The sequence below is a fragment of the Apodemus sylvaticus genome, chromosome 2 (genome assembly GCF_947179515.1).
Source record: "Apodemus sylvaticus chromosome 2, mApoSyl1.1, whole genome shotgun sequence".
Taxonomy (NCBI): domain Eukaryota; kingdom Metazoa; phylum Chordata; class Mammalia; order Rodentia; family Muridae; genus Apodemus; species Apodemus sylvaticus.
Window position 1 is genome coordinate 116,108,374 of NC_067473.1, and position 19,859 is coordinate 116,128,232.

The 19,859-nt window shown below is 47.3% G+C and overlaps 2 protein-coding genes across 6 annotated transcripts; both read right to left on the bottom strand.

Moving 5' to 3' along the window:
- Window positions 1-1,463: 1,463 nt before the first annotated feature.
- On the bottom strand, window positions 1,464-17,583 carry LOC127678867 (probable N-acetyltransferase CML5). Of its 2 annotated transcripts, none has more exons than XM_052174176.1 (2): window positions 17,497-17,583; window positions 1,464-2,279 (listed from the first exon to the last, which is right to left on the bottom strand). In XM_052174176.1, the coding sequence occupies exon 2, from the start codon at window positions 2,203-2,205 to the stop codon at window positions 1,519-1,521; it is 687 nt and encodes a 228-aa protein (XP_052030136.1). In that variant the 5' UTR covers window positions 2,206-2,279; window positions 17,497-17,583; the 3' UTR covers window positions 1,464-1,518. The 2 variants fall into 2 exon arrangements, with proteins under 2 accessions (XP_052030136.1, XP_052030137.1); XM_052174177.1 differs by lacking the exon at window positions 17,497-17,583 and adding an exon at window positions 2,875-3,048.
- Window positions 11,818-17,581, bottom strand: LOC127678868 (N-acetyltransferase 8). Of its 4 annotated transcripts, XM_052174180.1 has the most exons (4): window positions 17,497-17,581; window positions 13,138-13,465; window positions 12,899-13,021; window positions 11,818-12,656 (listed from the first exon to the last, which is right to left on the bottom strand). In XM_052174180.1, the coding sequence occupies exon 4, from the start codon at window positions 12,583-12,585 to the stop codon at window positions 11,902-11,904; it is 684 nt and encodes a 227-aa protein (XP_052030140.1). In that variant the 5' UTR covers window positions 12,586-12,656; window positions 12,899-13,021; window positions 13,138-13,465; window positions 17,497-17,581; the 3' UTR covers window positions 11,818-11,901. The 4 variants fall into 4 exon arrangements, with proteins under 4 accessions (XP_052030140.1, XP_052030138.1, XP_052030139.1 ...); XM_052174178.1 differs by lacking the exon at window positions 12,899-13,021; XM_052174179.1 differs by lacking the exon at window positions 12,899-13,021 and having other exon boundaries at window positions 13,138-13,274; window positions 17,497-17,566.
- Window positions 17,584-19,859: the final 2,276 nt, after the last annotated feature.

The window sequence follows — 19,859 nt, forward strand, 5'->3', positions numbered from 1 at the left end:
CCTCTTCTTTGTTCCCTTCCTTCTCCCCAGTCCTCTCTCTCTCTCTCTCTCTCTCTCTCTCTCTCTCTCTCTTTCTCTCTCTCTCTCTCTCCTGTCTTTCTCTCTTATTCCTTGCCTTTTGTCCCCCTGGAGCAAATAAATCTCCCTTGTGCTGAGAACTTGGTCTTGGGGTGTCCTGAGCCAACTCTGAGGTTCCATACAGTGTTTAGGCTCCAGGAAGGAGGATATTGTTATTTTCTTGTTGTTAAGTGGATGTTGAATGTTTATAAGTCACTTCTAAACATTCCAGCTCATACCCATAGACTTCTGAGGCTGTTACGCATGGTTGTGGAGAGTTCTTTTTCTTTCTTTCTTTCTTTCTTTTTTTTGTAGTAGTCAGTGGTTACAGCAGAGACTCATAACCAGTCATACTACAGAGAATGTGTATCTTCTGCTGTAGGCTGTATTGTTGACATCTATGTCAACCCCCATGCGTGGCTCAAGAAACATTAAGGAAGAGTGAGCTGAGAGAAATTACTGTGTGAAGGGATGTAATAGTGTGTGGCTTTTCCTTCCAGATTGAAATATTTTCTTCTAGAGATAAGGGAAGGCTCATGAAACGCCTAAGAAATCTACAAGATTTATGGGACTCCTCCCAAAGTTTAGAGGTGTCAAGTTCCTTGGGCAAGTTTGGTCTTCATTGTGGGGATATGTTCAACCTGCAACCACCAACCACTAACAGCAGCAGAAGGAGCAGCAGCATCTGCAACCCCTCTAGGGGTTCTGGCACTTATGTACCCTCCCAAGAATCTCCAGAATTTCAAATGTCATACATTTGCAGAAAGTATTTACAGATGGCAAAATCACACTCCTGCCAGAGCACGAGGCAAATCATAGTCAGCTGCTGTGGACAATCTAAGTGGCCCCACATCCCACATCTGGGATTTAAACAAAAACATATTCCCATAACATTTCTGTGATTTTAAAGAAACCAAAATCTCTCTACAAGACACCAAATGATAGTACATTGCTATACATGAAGCTGCAAGAAAGAGAAGCAGTGTCTCGGGCAGCAGGACTAAGACTGGTCCCCCATGCATGCACCTCAGTCTTGCAGGATGACAAGGTTAAGCGTAAGGCACCTAAGTTCTGTTGCTTGGGACAGAGACTGGTGCCAGCCTTAGTCCCAAGAGCTGTATGTCTGGGACACTCTGTTGTCACACAGCCTCTTCCTAGACCTGGGGGAACACTCCATGCTTGGCCTCCACTTCTTGATACTCGTCTACGGGATTGCGTCTAGCCTATTCCAGTAGAAGCTACACATCCTGTTCAGGTCATGAAAACCAGTTCCACTTCATCAATAGCCATCAACCTGCCACCTTTAGGAAGGTGACTTTAGTGGGAACAGTGCTTTATTGCCTCAACTCTGTCACCCTAACATTATCAAATAGATAGCAGTCCTGTGAGCATGAAAAATATGCTTTTATTATTTGTTACAGTACAGTAATTGGAACCTGACCTACGTGGTAAGAAATAAGATCATGGTTCATGTTTCTGGGCACAGGGGAAAGGATACGTGAAATGAATTACAGAAAACGTAATTAACCATTTGATAATGCTGACCTCTGAGTATTTTCCTGTCCTTTGAAATCCCATAGCCTCGTAGAGGGTTATAGCACTTTGCTGTATGATACTGGTCTCAAGGACAACATCAGTGTAGCCCTGGTCCCGAGCAAACTGGAGGACAGTTCTGACCAGTGCCTTCGCTATCCCCTGTCCTCGGTGCTGTGATGACACAGACAGGTGAAAGAGCTGCAGCTGCTTCCTCCCCAATGGAGGATCATCGACTGGAAGACCACCCACTGTGCCCACCACCTGCCCCCCAGACTCAGCCACCCAGAAGCAGGCGCCATGTCTATTCACGTAAGACTTGGTGATGTCAGCCATGTCTGTCTGCAAACACAGGGCCACATACTCCTTGAAGGGCTGTCTGGCAAGGAGCCGCAGGAGTAGGAGCAGAAAGAAGACGGACACAACAGCCAGCAGCCAGGAGCCAGACGTCAGGACTGTAGTCAGAGGCACTGCAGATAAAAGCAGGAGGGTCTTGGGCAGCAGCAGCATGTAGCGGAAGGTGGCAGGCGCATGCTCCATCATGCCACTGGAGAACATGTCCACAACCGCTTTGTGGTCCCTCTCCTTGTACTGCCGGATCTGATAAGGAGCCATGGGGAGACTTGGGAGTCTCAGATATCAGCAATCACAGGGGACAGCTAGACCTTTCTTCTCACCTTCCTTGAGTCCTACAGGAGATAAAGGAAGCCACATGAGTTCCCTGCCCCCCTCCACCCTCCTCCCAACCTCCCAGGAGCCGGGTAAACTTTGCTCAAGGGTGTGTCTTCTTGTATCACTCAAGAGAATGCAGAATTCCACTGAGAAAAAGCACTGGGTTCTAGCCAAGTGACCCTGAACATGTCACTTTGCCTCTCTGATCCTGCATGTATCATAGAACATGGAAAATAACACCTGGTTTTTAGGTTGCTTTCAGGATTTACTATGGTGATCTGTATGCCGCAGAGATATGATTTGGCCCTTTCCCTCTGCCCTCCTAACCCAGTAAACTAGTTCTCTGGTAATTTTGATACCTTAACATGGCACAGTGGAAGGAGGGTGTGGTGTCCCCAGCTGGTTTCTTCCTTAGGGTCTATAGACAGTTCAGAATCCCATGTTCCCATGAGCAAGTTTCAGGAAACCCTCTTCCACCTTGTTGGGATGACTTAATCTGCCTAAAGGGCAAAAGTCATCTCCAAACACCCTGCCTTTGAATCCCCAGGAAAGTTGTCAGACTAAAGGTCCACAAGAGACCCCCTTCCCAGCCTTGACTCTCTATTCTCTCACCTGGTACCATAGAGCTGAAAGTGTTCAAGAAAGCCTCAGCCTCCAAATGGCATCCACAGAAAATATGCCTGTGCACTAGGGAACAGCCTCAGCCTGGCACCTCATTGGCTGGCTCCTGGGTAATCATAAACCAAAGGTCAAGTGCTGAAGTATGCTAGAGAGAGTCCTTGTTCACTTGATTTGCAATCGCCATAGGATTAACCTGGAAGAGAAGCTGGCTTTGGGATAACCCTCATAGAAAGATTGCCACCTCTCTTCCTGATCCCACCACCGCACACACACCTCTCACAGAGCCTTCCTGAGGTGTGCTGTGCTTCCCTATGCACATCTGCTGGATGAGCTGGAGGACTGTGGAACTCACTATTGGCTCACACATCCTGGGTAAGGGTCTGGTTCCCCATAACCAAAAGATAACCTTCACTTCGGCCTTTCCCCCTGCCCAAGCTGCACCTGTACATAGAAAAATGGATCCTGGCAGCCCCGAGACTGCCTTCCTGCTTCTCCATCTCATCATTAGGTTCTAATTGAGCCATAGTTGGGAGGCACCTGCTGGGCTGCAGGTGTCCTTTTCATCAGTATTGTGGCCATATCCAGATGACAGGCTCAAGTGGGCTTAGGGGAGAGGTTGACAGAACACCAGAAGCTGTTCCTGTGAGCTTCTGGAAGGCATTCAGTATCAACCATTGGGAAGTGAAGATCCCCTTGCCCTAGTTTGATTTCTGTTGCTGTGATAAACACCATGACCAAAAACCATCTTGTTCAGGAAAAGGTTTATCTTGGTTATATATTCCATTCACAGTCCATCCCTGAGGGAAACCGAGGCAGGGTTTAAAGGAGAACAGGAACCTGGAGGCAGGAATGGAAGCACAAGGCATGGACAAATGTGGCTTAGTGACCCTGAACATGTCACGTTGCCTCTCTGATCATGCAGGTGTTCAGGCAGGGAAGTGGACCCAGAAGAGATGAGAGTGAATCCAGCTCAGCCTGATTTTACCAACATGCATCAGACTCAGGGAGCCTGGTGCCAGAGAGATCACTGTCAGCATCTTTAAAACTGTTTAAAACTGTTTCCAGGCAACAGTCAGTCCCATTCTAGGTGCACAATAAAACTTAAGGTGTGACTACTTAGAAACTCCTATACAAAGTACATGTGGTCAGAGAGGTGGGCTCTATAACTAGAGAGACCAGATTCTATCATAGTCTCTGACCAAGATCGCATAGAGATCAGCAAGCCATAAAGTACATGTGACATTTCCTCCAAGGATGGGTTCTGTAAACTGGGAGCTAGGGACAGAGTCTGGGATAAACATTCTTGGGGAGGTCAGCCTCTATAGCAAAAAGTGGGTGAGGTCTGGTGCTACAGATAGCAGTAAGTTCACCAAGTGGTTAACAAGCTCCACTCTCAGCTTTCTGGGCAGGTAAACAGGCAGTTTAATCTGCTCCATTGAGGAGAGGCTCCTGTGTGTTTAATGTTCCTGGTTTTCCTAGTGACCTGTGGGCAAAAAGACTTCAGTGTTCCTAACATGGGGCTGTGTGAGTCAGTGTTCTATTACTATTAAGAAACACCACGAATCTGGCAACTCTTGTAAAAAAGAAAGTATTTAATTAGGTGCTTGCTTAAAGGTTTAGAAGGTTAGTCCATGGTCATCATAGTGGGAAGCAGACAGTCATGGTGCTGAAGCAGAAGCCGAGAGCTTTACATCCTGATCTGCAGGCAGTAGGACCAGGGACAGACTGAGCCTGTCACAAGCTTTTGAAGCCCACCCACCCCGTGACACACCTCCTTGAACAAGGCCATACCTACTCCAATAAGACTATACCTCCTTATCCTTCACAAACTATTCCACTCCACAGTAGTTAAGGATGCAAATGAGTCTATTGGGACCATTCTTATTCATACTACCACCAAATCTTTCCTTACTGTTACAAGACATTGCTAATTTATTTTTGGTGTCTCTTTAACCACTGAATCACTAGGCCAAGTTAAGCTTTCTTGAAAGGGCCAGCAGTGAACCTTCAGAGGTCTTGCCTATCCTCTGTAAAAACTGTTTCTTCATTAGTGCTAATGTTTGAGTATAATAAAAATTTTTGAAAACATCTGGAATTACTGGAAAAAATGACACTAAGGGAATATAAATGAAGGTACCTGTATGTGTAGAAAAGAATCTTTCAGGAGTCATATTCTTCCAGAGGACATGAGTTCCTTGAACCTTTGTCTTGGGTGGTCCACAACAACCTGTGACTCCAGCTTCAAGAGAGTGCATGTGTACATGCATATAAACATACATACATTCACCCCCCCCCCACACACACACATTTTTAAAGTCTTAAAGAACAGATGAGCAAAGATCAGTGAAGAATTACAGAGCACTACTGCCCTGTCTGTGTGCCATGGGAGACCCTGTCAGCATTCCAACGGATGAGGCAAAAGCGGGTTTAAGGATCCCAGGGAAGATTACATAAGACAGTGACACAGCAACTCTTGACCACAGCGATTAAAAAAGCAGCTCAAGGATCAATAGTCACAGTGGCACCACTCCCATCTTAAACTGTCAGTCACTGGGCAGGTGACCTGGCAGAGATGTCCATTGTACAAGCTGTGGTGACCTTTGTGTAAGGGTGGTTCTAGTAGGAATTTTGGCATTTCTTGCTTTTGGGTACACAACCTTGATATATTTCCCTTACAATCAAATGAATTTCTCTATTGACTTATTCATTGGCTGGGACTTAAGTGATTCGGGTTTGGTTTTGACAACATATGCAGAGTAACTGGAGTGTCCTAGCAGAGTTCAGCAGGGTAAGGACATTCATAACACTGAGATGGGAACTGGCTTCAGTGCCTGTCCTCAGTCTAGTCCTGAGCTTGGAAACTGCCAGCTAAACCCCGGACTCTAGTCTTGAACCAGGATATAAACCTGTCTGGAAGAAACTGGCTGAGCAGGCTTATCTGCCTCTGGATAGGAGAGAAATACTTCATGCCCTGAAGATTATGAAATGAACATGAAGACTGTGGATGTGGGAAGAAACAGGGCCCCCCAAAACCACTTTTAGGGAGTTTGAAATGTCTGATCATAGCAGGGAGTGGGAGTAGACTTGGTGCTCAAGGGTGCTCAAGGCTCAGACGCTTCTGAGTGCTAAAGTTCACGTTTATGGTGACATGAGCCAGCCTAACTTCAGCCAGATTCTAGATCGCTGGTGAAGTTGATGATGTGCCTGTGCCAAGTTTCTGGGTTAATTTTTTACATACTGAATTTTTTTTAGGTATCTATGATTAAAAAGTTACACTCTTTCTATCTTTTAGACATTTGACAACCACTGTGTGTCTGTCCTGCGTGTGTCTGTCCTTTTACACCTTCAGAATAGTAGAGCCATTGGGAAAGCTGAGAATTGACTGGGCTGTAAGACTCTGTAGAGCCTTAACTTACCAGAGACCCCTGAGTGAACCACGTGGAGACGGGAATCGGTGCAAAAAGAGGAATTTTATTTAATCCAGCATGCTGGGGTGGCCCTGCACATGGGGAGAGAACGACCACACACAGCCTGCAAGGCGGGCTTTTATACAGTCCTCAGGGCAGCCGCCATTAGGCGCACTGTGATTGGCAGAACAGTGTTACCTTTAAACTGATTGGTTGTTAGAGAATGAGGTAGGCGGCCACTGATCTAGGAGTAACTCTGGGCCTCCCCACGCTGCAGGGACCTCCCTGTGGTCTGAGGAATGTAAATCAGCCTCTCCCTTCTGGGAGGGGCAAGTGTCCCATGACTTTTCCAAAGTTCCTGAGCTGACCCTTTCAGGGCTACAAAGGAGACATGTTCTCTTAGACAAGGGTAGAAGTGGGGTCTGTCCTCTATCCAGAGGTGGATGCAGAGATGGGAATTGTACAGTGTGAGTAGAGAGGGATGAACCAATAAAGAGGGAGAGATCCATTTGCTCTCTGGGAATGGTAGAGCTTTCCAGGAATTTTCCTATCGCTTCCTTTGCCTCCTTCCTGTCCAGTTCTTTCCTCATCGTGGCAAGGTCCACTGTCTTGGGGATGGATGGGGCATCATTCAGATGCAGAGTACAACGAAGTCTGAGACTGTCTGGTGACCACTCTGACAGCCTTCTTTAGACTTCGCTTGTGTCGGCCAGTCCACCTTCACTAAGACACCTGGGTAAGGTGACAGTATGAATGATCCAGGACCTTAAGCTATCTCAGCTAGCTCCACTCCCTCAGATTCATGATTTTTCTGGAAATGAACATGCGGATTTCTAAAATATACTAACCAAGCTAATTATTTCAGTAATTAGTAAAAGAAAAGTTCATTCATAGTCTTAGTGTTGGACTTATATAACAGTTTAGAGCTGGAATGTTCCTTTATTGAAGGGTTTGTCACCAGCTGGTGACACTGTTGGGAGGTTGTAGATTCTTTAGGAGGTGGGAGACAGTCATTGGAGGTGGGTTCTAGAAGGTTAGTTGAGGTTTCTAATCTGTTCCTTTCTCTTTCTACTTTCTGGCTACCTTAGATCAGCCATTTTACACTCCTAGCTAGTTGCTGGCTCCTTCGTGGTGCAGTTGTTAAGGATGCAACAAACCGCCCTCTATTTATATTTAAAACATACTATAACCAGAAGTACCTCACCAGGACAAGTCTCCTTACCACAGGCAAAACTGATAGGGCTGAATAACCACGGGCTGAGCGCTGAGTCTGTGAGCCAAAATAAAACATTCTTCCTTGCAAACTGACACCATGGATACTTGTTTCAGAAGTAGAAGATGAATAATAAACATCATCTCTGAAGTCCTAGACATCTGACAAAGAAATCTAAGAACACTGACCTCAGAAGCAGGGTAAGTCAAAAAGAAAAACAAAGAAGTGGACATTTCTGTTATTTTTTTAAGGTAGAGAGAACATTCATTTATTCTCTTTTTGCTTGGGACGTTGTCTTTTTATTTAAGTTTTTAAATGCATATAAAATTGTATTTTGTTATGTGATTTCAATACGTGGGTATCATTATGCTCTTTGCTTGAATTTGCTTTGTAGCATCCTTTCCTCCTGGCTCCCAGAGCCATTAAAAGTTTCCTCTTCTCCTTGGAGGTATGTATTTATCTTAAAGTCAACAAAGCCTGTTCTGTACATGTGCTGACTTCTCAAGCATCTACGTATCTACTTTCAGATAGCTACCTACAAGCTGGGTCTGACCACCTAGAAGGCCTGTTCCTTCCTGTACCAGACAAGACTGGCAACATAACACAAGGGAATGTCCCAGGATGGACCTTGGTTTGGGGAGAAGTTAGAGAGAAACACAGGGGATTGAACTGCTAGAAGAAACTGTTTTGTATTGGAGTTGTGGTGCCATCTAAGAGTCTGGAGTCTTCCCCTGGGACCTGATGAAGATGACCATGGGGGGTGGGGCAGAATATGTCACTTTCATCTGGGTACAAGATGGAGAAGGGGCTATGATAGAGAATTCCAGAACTAATGCCATTGATCAGGAAGCCTCTCACAAGCCTCAAAGAGTGGGATCTCATGTCTTACCCCTCCCTCACACAGACTTTTACTCAGTCAAGCCTGATTCACAAACAAGACAGGGTTAAGACAATGACAGGGCCGAGGCGTCTTGAACACCATAAAAAGTCACCTCATCAAGTGGTGCTCGGATCCTAGCTGAACTGCATGAGAGTCTGTCCATTCCCTCTTCATCTTCCTAGTGATCAATAGACCCCAGGGACACATGTGAACCTCCACAAGGAACACAGGCCTGGCCTCAGCAAAGGCTCTGCTGTTTATGACATCTACAGGTCCTGGGCCGGAGACGGATCTAGGCTAAGAGCCTAGGCCAGTGGACAACATTTGGCTCTATTTTTTATTTATTTATTTATTTATTTATTTATTTATTTATTTATTTATCTGTTTGTTTTGTTTTTTTGAGACAGGGTTTCTCTGTGTAGCCCTGGCTGTCCTGGAACTCACTCTGTAGACCAGGCTGGCCTTGAACTCAGAAATCTGCCTGCCTCTGCCTTTGGCTCTAAACACTGTTACCTTTTCCTGATTGTGTCCCCAATGGGCCCCTGCCATCTGCTTAGCTCTGCTGGGTAATGGATAACATCCAGCCTCTCCCCTTCTTGCCTTAGTGGTTATTCAGACACCAGTTAAAGTCAGCTCCTGAGGTTAATTATCATTCTTCAGTCATCTCTGAACTGCTCAATCCTTATCGTGGCTACAAACTATGGAGGGTAGAAAAGGTCTACACAGAGGCCCCTCACCTGGGATCTCTCTCTCTCACACACACACACACTCTCTCTCTCTCTCTCTCTCTCTCTCTCTCTCTCACACACACACACACACACACTCTCTCTCTCTCTCTCTCTCACTCTCTCTCTCACACACACACTCTGTTGTTATGTATGTGTATAGTGTATACTCATCTGCATGTAGGTACAATGCACATAACACATGTGTATGTATGTATATGCCGCAGATAGATGTCAGGTGTTACTCCTTGATCAATTTTGAGATAGGGTCTCTTAATGACTCTGCAGCTCATTGATTCAGCTAGACTGGCTTGTCAACAGGTTTTAGGATTGTACCTGTCTCCACTCACCACCACCAAGGCTGGCACTTTCCACTAGATCTCGATAACTGTCCTCCAATCCCTAAGAGCATTGGACACACGGGTCTTTAAACTTTTTTTGTTTGTTTCTCTCTTTTTCTTTCTTCCTTCCTTTCTTCCTTCCTTTCTTCCTTCCTTTCTTCCTTTCTTTCTTTCTTTCTTTCTTTCTTTCTTTCTTTCTTTCTTTCTTTCTTTCTTTCTTTCTTTCTTTCTTTCTTTCTTTCTTCCTTCCTTCCTTCCTTCCTTCCTTTCTTTCTTTCTTTTCTTCTTATTAGGTTTTAGACTACTCTAAATGTTTTTCTTACTTCGTGATGAAATCTATACATGCAGACGTGGGTGTAGGTTTCCCATAGCCCAGACCTCTCCTCTGCACCTTCCTGGAAGAGCTGAGCTGGTGCTACCTTCTAGACTGTAGATTCAGCCTCAGAGAACAAGCAGCCAGAAACACGATTGTAAGAGTCTGACTTTAACTCTCCCTGGAGTTCCTTCACATAACATCTTGGATGCCGATCCCATATTTCTGAACACGGGACTTTTGAGAATGAATGCACCCAGGCTGGTACTTGCCTTGAGACAGAGACATTCATGGTCACACTTGTCTTGAACAGTTTCCCTCCACCCCACCTACTTTGGGGAAGCAAAGGGGAGGATCATGAAATCCTAAAAAAGGCCTACGGAGTCAGAGGCCCATCTCTCATGTTATATAAGCCATTGACAATTGCCAAGGAGAACAGACCCTTCACAATGCAGTAGCCTGCAAGGTACACAGGAACTCTTGCGATGACACAATGCTCATGAGTCACCACCATATTGGGGTGAGCTTTTAGTTATGTAGTTTTGTGAGTACCCATGATGCTCTAAGAAAGGCCAACAAGCACATTGGCTCATCAGATAGCACTTCTTTATCATTGCAATATCTGGATGTTACTTCATGTCTCCACAGGAAAAGTTCCACTTCAGAAGCAGAAGCCCAGTCCCAGATGGGTCCCCAGCAGCGGGGAACTGGAGCTGTAGGTGTTGTCCTCAGGAACCCAAGTCTCCCATCATGTCACTAGGAAAGCCTTTATTTTCTTGCTGGCCTTCTCTATAGCTGCTGTTTGATCTTCACTATCCAGGGCCCTAAATGTGTGTGTCCTAAATGTTTAAGAACCTTTTCATGCTATTGCATATGTATTTCAAAAGACAGGGATCATTAGACCATACCTGGTGCCCATGGGGAAGGAGCACCAGATTCCCTGAACTGGAGTTAATGGTTGTAAGCCACCATTTAGGTACTGGACATTGAATCCAGATCCTGTGTAAGAATAGTCATCGCTCTTAACCACTAAGCCATCTCGCCACGCCCACATCTCTGTCTCTGGAGCTGGTTTTGGAAGGCCTGACCCTACTGAATGAGGCGAGCGGGAGACTCAGGAAGGCAAATCCTATACCTCCCTGATATCAGTCTATCTTGAGAGGCCTGCAGTTGAGTATGAAGCTGACACAGATTTCAAGAGTCAATAAGTCACTTGCTTTGGACATAGCCTGGATGGAATGGACGGGGAGCAGATCTGGATGGCTGAGTTGTCCAATAAGCACAGGGAAGCGGGCCTGAAGGAAGGATGGTGCTCAGGAGGGGAGGACAGGCTTGTTGCAGGGCAGTGAAAGGCAAAGAGCACTGTGAGGGCCCAGACTATGGACCAGAGTTTGGTCCATAGTCCTCGGTGATAAGTTACTTGGATTTGCAAGCACTCCATGACTTGGCAAAAGGACTTCAAGAAGATAAATGGGTCTGTGACAAGGAAGGTTGGCAGGATGAGTCACCCATCAAATCCCTCAGAAGAGATATCTCTGACCAGAATGAAATGACAGGATGAAGAGTAGCCCCGGTGCTTCCTGAATGTCCCAAGTGATCATATGAGGGAACCCTGGACACCTAAACAACTAACAGCACTGCCGTGGTACAGATGAAATGTCATACAATGTACTGGAGTCTGGCAATGTATTGGAGGCTTGTAGGATGGAATGATCAAGCCTGGGGCACCTACACTTTTTGAGCACCTGATCTTTAGGATGCAGGATGGGTCCAGCTTCAGCTGCAAGAAGTGGGAGAGGTGAAATTATAGTCTCCAATTCCACATCCTCCTTCTGGACCCACATGTCCTCCAGAGACTCACACTGGCCCATCGCCTGAGTCTAGCTAGTGCCGGCAGGGACTACACATGTTAGTCAGGTCATGAAAACTATGCCATGGCACCAGTGGCCAGTGCTGCCCCTCTGACAGAAGCTGTTTGCAAGGCATCAGAGGACCCCATTTGCCCTTGTTCTCCACTGACCATCCAGCCGGCAGGAATGCAATGAAAACAACACAGACAGTTTTGTAATTTACTACAGTATCGGGGTTGTTTGTTCCACAGCACAGTGAGCTAGAGGCTGACAGATACACAGAGAAAGATCACAACTCACATTTCTGCGTAGAAGGGAGTGGGTATATGAAATGAATTAGAGAAACATCCATAAGCCATGTGAGAAAGTCCATGAAGGATTCGCCTGTCTTCTGGAAACCCATGCTGTAGTAGAGAGCCACAGCACCGTGCTGCAAAAGGCCGGTCGTAAGGACAACATCAGTGTAGCCCTGGTCCCGTGCAAACTGGAGGACAGTTCTGACCAGTGCTTTCGCTATCCCCTGTCCTCGGTGCTGTGAGGACACAGACAGGCGGAAGAGCTGCAGCTGTTTCCTCCCTAATGGAGGGTCCTTGACTGGCCGAGCACCCACCGTGCCCACCACCTGCCCCCCAGACTCAGCCACCCAGAAACCCGAGCCACGAGCACTCAGGTAGGACTTGGTGATGTCAGCCATGTCTGTATGTAAACAGTAGGACACATAATTCTTCCAGGGCTTGCTGGAAAGGAACCACAAGAATAGGAGCAGAAAGAAGATGCATACAACAGCCAGCAGCCAGGATCCAGACACCAGGACCAGGGCAAGGGGCACCCCAGCTAAGAGCAGGAGAGTCCGGGGCAGTGTCAGCAAGTGTCGGAAGGCAGTGGGGATGTGCTCTTCCATGCCCCTGGAGAACATATCCACGACCTGCTTGTAGTCCCTCTCCTGGAATTGACGAATGCGAAAAGAAGCCATGGGAAAATTTTGTCTCAAATCTAAGCATCCACGAGAGACACCAGGTCTGTTTGTATTGCTGCCTCGTAGCCCTATAGGAGACAAAAGAAGCATCTTCTAAACCTCTGCTCACCACCCAGCTCCCAGCCTCCAGCCTCCCATGTTTCCATGGCTACCCAGGAGGGAGCAGAAAGCCAACACTGGGAGAATGTGTTGGCTCATCGACTGATCAGGGTCGTGTAATACCTGGTTTCTGGGGTGATTTGGGGGATTTAGTACTGCAAGCTTGTTACAGCACAGGCGTGTACAGTCCTCTTTCCACCTCTCTCCTTACCCAGTTACAGGCTCCCCGATCTGTGGTACATGGAGTTGATACCCCATGGAAGGAAGATGCAGTTCCCAGTTGTGCTTCCTCTTCATACCAGAATCCCATTTTCCCATAGCAAGTTTCAGTAATCTGTTCGCCATGGTTAGAAAGATTCAACCCACTAAATGCAAGGGTCAAGCCCCAAGCACCCTACCCTTGAACACCCAGGAAGGCTGTGGGACTCTAAACCCTCTAGAAACACCAACCTTGTCTCTCTGTCCTCCTAGCTGCTACTACAGCTGAGTGTCCAGAAGGGCCTCAGTCACTGATGACATCCAGAACCTGCCAGGGCTTGCCCCACCTCTGGGGAATAGACTTGGGCTGGTGCCTCATTGGCTGGCTCCTGGATAATCATAAACCAGAGGTCAAGGGGCTGGAATGTGACAGACAGAGCTCTCGTCCATTCGCTTTGTGATGTCCACAGGACTACCATGGAGAAGCAAGCTCTGCGGTAGATTTTCCTCCTGTGGTAGGCTGCCACCGCTCTTCATGGCTCCTTTGTGTTATACCATCTCTCGCCCAGGATACTTGGTCCTGCATGAAGCCCAAGACACACCGTTAGGTGGAACTCGGGACAGTGCAACTGACCCTGGGCTCGCCCGGGGAGAGGTCTCATTGGCTAGCACCTGGGTGTTTGATAATCATAGACCCTGGGTGAAGGAGTTGGGTTGTGACAAGGCAGGGAGCCAAAGTCCACCTGGTTGTGGTCCCCATAGAATTAACCTGGAAGGGAGGGGCCTCTGAGATGGCTCAAGGGTCATTGCTCTGGTGGGAAAGTGCTGCTCCTCTCCTTGCCCTTCCAGCCTACAGCCTGTCACAGTTAGCCCTCCCCAGTGCCCACTCTGGTGTCTGCATGCACCTGCTAGGAGGAAGTTAGAACTGAAGCCACTCCCTTTGACCTCACTTGTCACAAGCAAGAACCCAGGTCTGTGGGCTCCGGAACAGGAGCCTCAGTGCTGAGTACCCCGAGCCGTGCCTCTCCTTGGCAATGGGTGTGAGTGGTCCTCGCGGGCCTGCTGTCCCGTTCTCACCTACAGGCTCTCACTGACCTACCCATCGTGTTGTGGCCAGCACACAACAGACCTGGACGAAGGGACCTGCATGAGCTCTAAGGGTTGCTCAGAGGTGGAGTGTCGCACGCACATCCCCACTCCTGTCGGCACACAGCTCAGTTGAAAATGTGGACTGGGTTAATGACTTCAGATATTTGATATGAAAGTTTAAAAAAAAAAGTGTTCCACCAACTGGGGACCATTCGAGTATAAATCATCACATTTGATGAATCTGTGTGTGTGTGTGTGTGTGTGTGTGTGTGTGTGTATGTTTGTGTGTGTACACATGCGTGCTTTGCCTTAAAGGACATTAAAATTCATTAGGGGAAACAAAACAAGACCAAAATCCAGGTCAGGCAGCAGAGCAGAGGCTTGGGTTTTCCCTGCTTTCTGTGTCTTTCTGTGCACAGTGTTCATTGCTGTTTTCTCAAAGCCCAGAACTCTAGATCCCCAGGATGCGTGGAGGTGGGTTGGACTGTGGACTTCCCTGCCGTTCTGAGCACAGGGTGAACTTTCTTCCACCAAATGCCGTCCTGAGACAATCGAAGCTGGAGCTTCCAAGTTCACCTCTGCCTCAGCATTCCAGTGCCAGTGATAGGAAGCCGATGAGTCTCACGTTCACTTGTATTTTCTGAGGGTTGGAAGTGTGCTTTTGCCAGTTCTTTGTTATCTTAAAAAGGTTCAGTCCCAAGGACCCAGGTTGCTGGAGATTCAAGCCATTGTGATCCCAGGTAGCTGCTACTCTGCAGACATTGATGGCCTCCTGGCCACAGCATTCCCGGTGACCTGGGAGAGAGTGTGCATGCTCCAGGACAGAGAGAGGTCCTCAGGGAGGAAGGGTGGGAGCACCAGGGTCCCAGGAGGCCTACCATCATAATTCAATGTTGTTTGTAAGTCACCATTAATTCAATAATATAAGCACTCTAACAGAGATAAAAGACCACTGGGAACCCAAGAAAACCTACATAGAGATGCAAATGTAAGGCAAATGGGGTACCCTGGCACCCCAAAGGAAGGGAAGAATACTGTGTAGCAAAGGATAGAAGCACCCAAATAGGGATGTGGAACTTCTGTGCATGCAGGAGCGAGGGCATGGGCTCTGAGACTTCCTCTAATGGAGACATAAGCCATATAAAAGTAGGTTTGGGGTGGAGGGCTGGAGAGATGGCTCAGTGGTTAAGTTCTTGCCTTCATGGGCACTTCATGCACGTGGTGCACAGATGTACATACAGGCAGAGCACTCATACACATAAAAATAATATATTTTTTAAAAAGTAGGTATGCAAGCATATTAAGGTTCTAGAGTTATAGTATTCAGGGTCCTACCCCACCCCATACCCATCCTGTCCTGAGGATTATGGGGATGAATAATTAGTAGGAGTCCAATTTTATCTTGACCTCCAGTTACCTTCCTGGGAGGTATGAAGTTCCAACACGGCACGGAGCTAGAGGCGACAGAGTCCTCACCCCTCCTCTGCACCAAGGGTCCCATGCATGAGCCCTAGCACCCCTTCCTCAGGCCCCTTTCTCACTCTTACCACGTGACCACCCTGTCCCAAGTTCAAAATGACAGCAGTGTCCACAGTGTGAATCTGTAGGGGGACTAAACCAGGAGCACTCCCCTCCTATTCACAGAGTCAGAACCACAAGCAAAGACTGATTCTCCAAATACAATCCAGTTCAGTGGGGAATCTCCGGGCCCTGCAATGGTGTTTGTGTTTCCGCACAGGGCCTGCTATCCAGTGGCTGGTGCAGATAAAGAAGAAGGCTTACATAACATTCTTACATAACCTCTCTTGGCAACCAAGATGCAAATCCAGAGGGATCACAGATCAGCAGCACAGTGAACCAGGCAGAGGCGGAACAAGGTTGTGGTGACTTCTGGCAAGGTGTGGTTCTCCTTTGGTCTTCAGTGAGTGTTACTAGCTTTGGGGCACACACCCTCCAGATCTGTCCCATATGATCAAGCAGCTTTCTCTGCGGATTCATTCATCTGGGGAGGATCTGACTGAAGTGAGCCTAGGTAGATGAGGATAACCCACGCCTCAGTCCTGCAATTTACCAACACATGGGTGTCCTTGTGCATGGTTCAGTGGAGTGGAGGATATTCACAGAGATGCTGGCTGAGGGCGGGCTTCAGTGCCTGCCTGTCTGTCTGTCTGTCCTCAGCCCTTGCAGTATGGCCCTCGGCCTCAGTTTCTAGAGTGGAAGCTTCCAGACAAACTCCTTCCAGACTGGGACAGACTCCATCTGGAAGAAGCCAGCCAACCAGGCTTCCCTGCCTCCGGGAGTTTGGGATTTCTGAGCACAGCAGAGAGAGTGCAAAGGTCCTGTGCTTTCCTGATGCTGAGAGAAGCCTCCCCACCCAGGCTGCTGAGTGCTGAACTCACAGTTCGGAGTTTCAGGTGGTCACGGACCTACCTAACTCTAGGAAGATTCCGTATCTCTAGTGACATTGCTATGCCAAATTTTAAGGTTCACTTTTCCATATAAAATCATTAGGATCTGTAAATACTAAAAGGGCTGAGCCTATTTGATATTTAACTGGTTTTGACCCCAAATGGGTCTTTTTTTTCCCTCTTGGAATTGTGGAACAGATAAGGTAGTCAACTGAGCGGGAAAGGAGACCTCCATTCTGAGCCCTTCTAAGAAATCCTATTTGGATCTCCTCTTTTATAGGCTGAGGACCTAAACTGTCATGCCTGAGGCTCTACAGAGCCAAGAGAAAAGCTGAGCATGGAGCTTTAAGTGGAGGCAATGCAGACCTTACAGCTGAACCCATCAGGGGTCAGATCTAGCCCTGCCTCTAATGACCGACTTGGGCTTTCAGTCCCTTCTGTACTTGTGTAGTTGGGGGGGGTCACAGTGGCACCTTCCACTGGAGCCCTAAGAACACTGCACACACAGCTTTGGTCTCTTCCATTGTGTGTGTGTGTGTGTGTGTGTGTGTGTGACTTTCGATCCTTGTAAATGCTTTTCTTGCTGAAATCTCTACAACATGAAATTAACCTTTTACACTATGAAACTCTGCAGCATTTGGCCCTGAAAATGTTTTGGTAGCCAACATTTCTCAAATGCTAACCATTCCTAGTATAGATGTCAACCTGTGTTCCCATGGCAGCGGCGTCCTGGTTCCTGTCTTTATAAACCCCAGGCACCAGCAAACTCTTAGCACAGTCCGCACTGGATTCTAGGTTTTATCTCAGCTTTTCTGGCACAATTCCCACTTGACATGTGGACTTCAGACACCTGAGGTACCACTGAACCTTCCTGATACTCCCTAACTCACGTGTGACCCAACCACCCAGTCTGCCCATCCAGGCCTGGGTACAGGCACCTGCACCGGCACAGCCCCTTCTCTCCACCCTTCAGGAAGAGCTGGCTGGCCACACTAGACTGTAATTGGGTCCCGGACCTCTTTGGTGATGCTCCACCAATACAACATCCTGGAAACTGACCTCATGTTTCCAGAAAAACTCAAATCATATGACTTGCCCCGGGGACTGAAGGTACCTTGTATCCGTTTGTGGGTTGCACAGGCCTCAGGCAATATGGCAGCTGGTGTCAGGGAGGAAGCTTTCAGGTACACAGGCCTCAATCTCAAGGATCTGATCGCCACGATGCGAGGCAGACAAAGGTATGCGTCTGGGTTCAAGAGCTGGCAATCTTCCTCTGCCCTTGAAGAGTTCTTGCATCAGAGTTCTTGTGCCAGAGTTCCTGCACGGGAGAGACAGTCTTCACATTTGCCTCCTTCTTAGGGACTGTAGAACTTTCTCCCTGGCCTCTGGGAGCGTCCCAGAGAGCGTCACTGAGGGTGAAGGGAAGGCCACTTTGTTCTTGTGCAGCTGGAGTTGCCACCCTTAGACTCCAAAATTTAGACTCTGGGACGACGCCATTGTCGGGCTCCAAGGAGCCTCCTGTTGGTCTCCAGAACTTCCTTTCTGGCTGAGGGAGGAGTCGGTTGCAGTAAGACACATTGAACTCTTGAGGGCACGCTTTCCTAAGAAGACGACCTGCCCTTCTTGCTGCTCCTGCCCTGGGATGCCAGCCTGGAAAGATTTGTTTCCTTTTGTATTTTCCTCGGATGATATCTTTAATGCTGCCTTTATTTCCATTCTAGGAATAATCATTAAGACTAAAATAGTCAAGTTAAAAGGAAAGATCAAGATAGGACTCCAGCAGGCCAGTAGAGACTTCCACCATCAAAACTTCCTTCAGAGAAGCAATGGTTAGGTGTTGTGCATCATCACCATCAGTGGGGAAAAGTTCTGAAAACATGAGGGGGTAGCTTAGAATCGTGGGTGAGCCTGTCAGTGGACTTGTAGAAAGGTTTCTAGGGAAGCATGAGACAGATGGTGAAGGCAAAGACCAGAGTTCAAGGGAATGTGGCCTTACGGGTTTGGAGACTACTGCCAATGCAATAAAACAGGCAAAGGTTCCTCACTGAAGCTGATGCTAATCCTTCCAAGGAAAGGATTAGCTGTAAGGAAGCCCTGGTGTGGAAATGCAGATGTCAGCAGGGGGCGGGGTGAGCCTGGCCGCCTCAATAAATAAAGGTAAGATTAAGGGAGACACAGGTCAGATTAAAGCCTCCACACGCATGTGCGCTCACACTCACACACACACACACACACACACACACACACACACACACACACACACGTAAGCATCTGCATTCGTATATGCACCTACCCATGTGAACACATGCTTACGTGCTTGCCATTGAAAAATGTTAAAATTAACCATTTTGTTTTTGTGCAGCCGTGGAATTTTCTGTCATTAATAATGCAGAAACTAAAGCCAGGCAAATGAGCGTCTCACCCTGACTATGGAGGGGCTTGATTTCGTCCTGTGGCAGATGTGGAAAGAACTTTCTTCTTTTGTTCTGGTGGGAGCCTATGCGGGAGGTTTTCATCCACCCAGAAGCCACCCCACTAGTTTACTTGGCTGGAGTTTTTAAAGGATCTGAGGGCGATGGGAAACGCAGAAGTGACAGCTGTGGCTTCCGGGCTTGTTTTCAGTGGCCCCGGTATTTAAATGTGCTCCTGCCATGCAGCGCTCAGTTTCCAGCACTTAGTTTCTGCAGCTAATCTTTCTGCATCCAGCTTTATTTTCCTGCTCCTCCACCACTCGTGGTACGAGTTTTGTAAAAGATATGATGTTCAGGGGAGGACCTATTGAGGAGCTGTGTGTAGCGTTTGAGGAAGGAAAGGGGGTGGATAGGATCATATTTCGTTGTATACATGTTTGAAATTCTCAAGAATAAAGACAATTATAATTAAAAATAAAAAGGCAATAGTTTTAAAATGAAAGGTTAAATTAAACTTGTAGGTTGGTCATGCTTAATATAAGGCACTGATTTAGCTGCTAAGTTAACAGTCGCCTGCTCTCAAATGGCAATTAAGTGGTGTTTGTCTCTCATTCACTCTCTCTCCTAAAAACTCTGTTTGAATTCTCTGTTGTCCTTTTCCTTTCCTGTCCCTTTCCCATCCATTTGAGCTATGAAATGGCAAAGTGAATTACTTTCTCTTTCTAATTAAGAAGTATTCACATCCCTTTTCCACACCTTTGAACCTGAATTTGAGCATCTCCATTTGAGCAACAGTCCTGGTAAAGGCCATTCAAAATAAATGTAAGTGTAAGACCCCAAAAACCGAGGATGCCCCAGCACCCCATGCCCCGGAAGGCAACACCCAAATCACTCACAAGAAACGGTCTCGATGCAATAACATAAGGGTTTCTTTATTCCAGAATTCTGGGTTCCACAGACATACACTGCGCAGGGCTAGAGGACTGTGGACTACGAGTACCAAATTGCGACAGCTTTTATAAGTTTATGACAAAGCCCGCAAATCACAAACCAATCATTTCTTAGC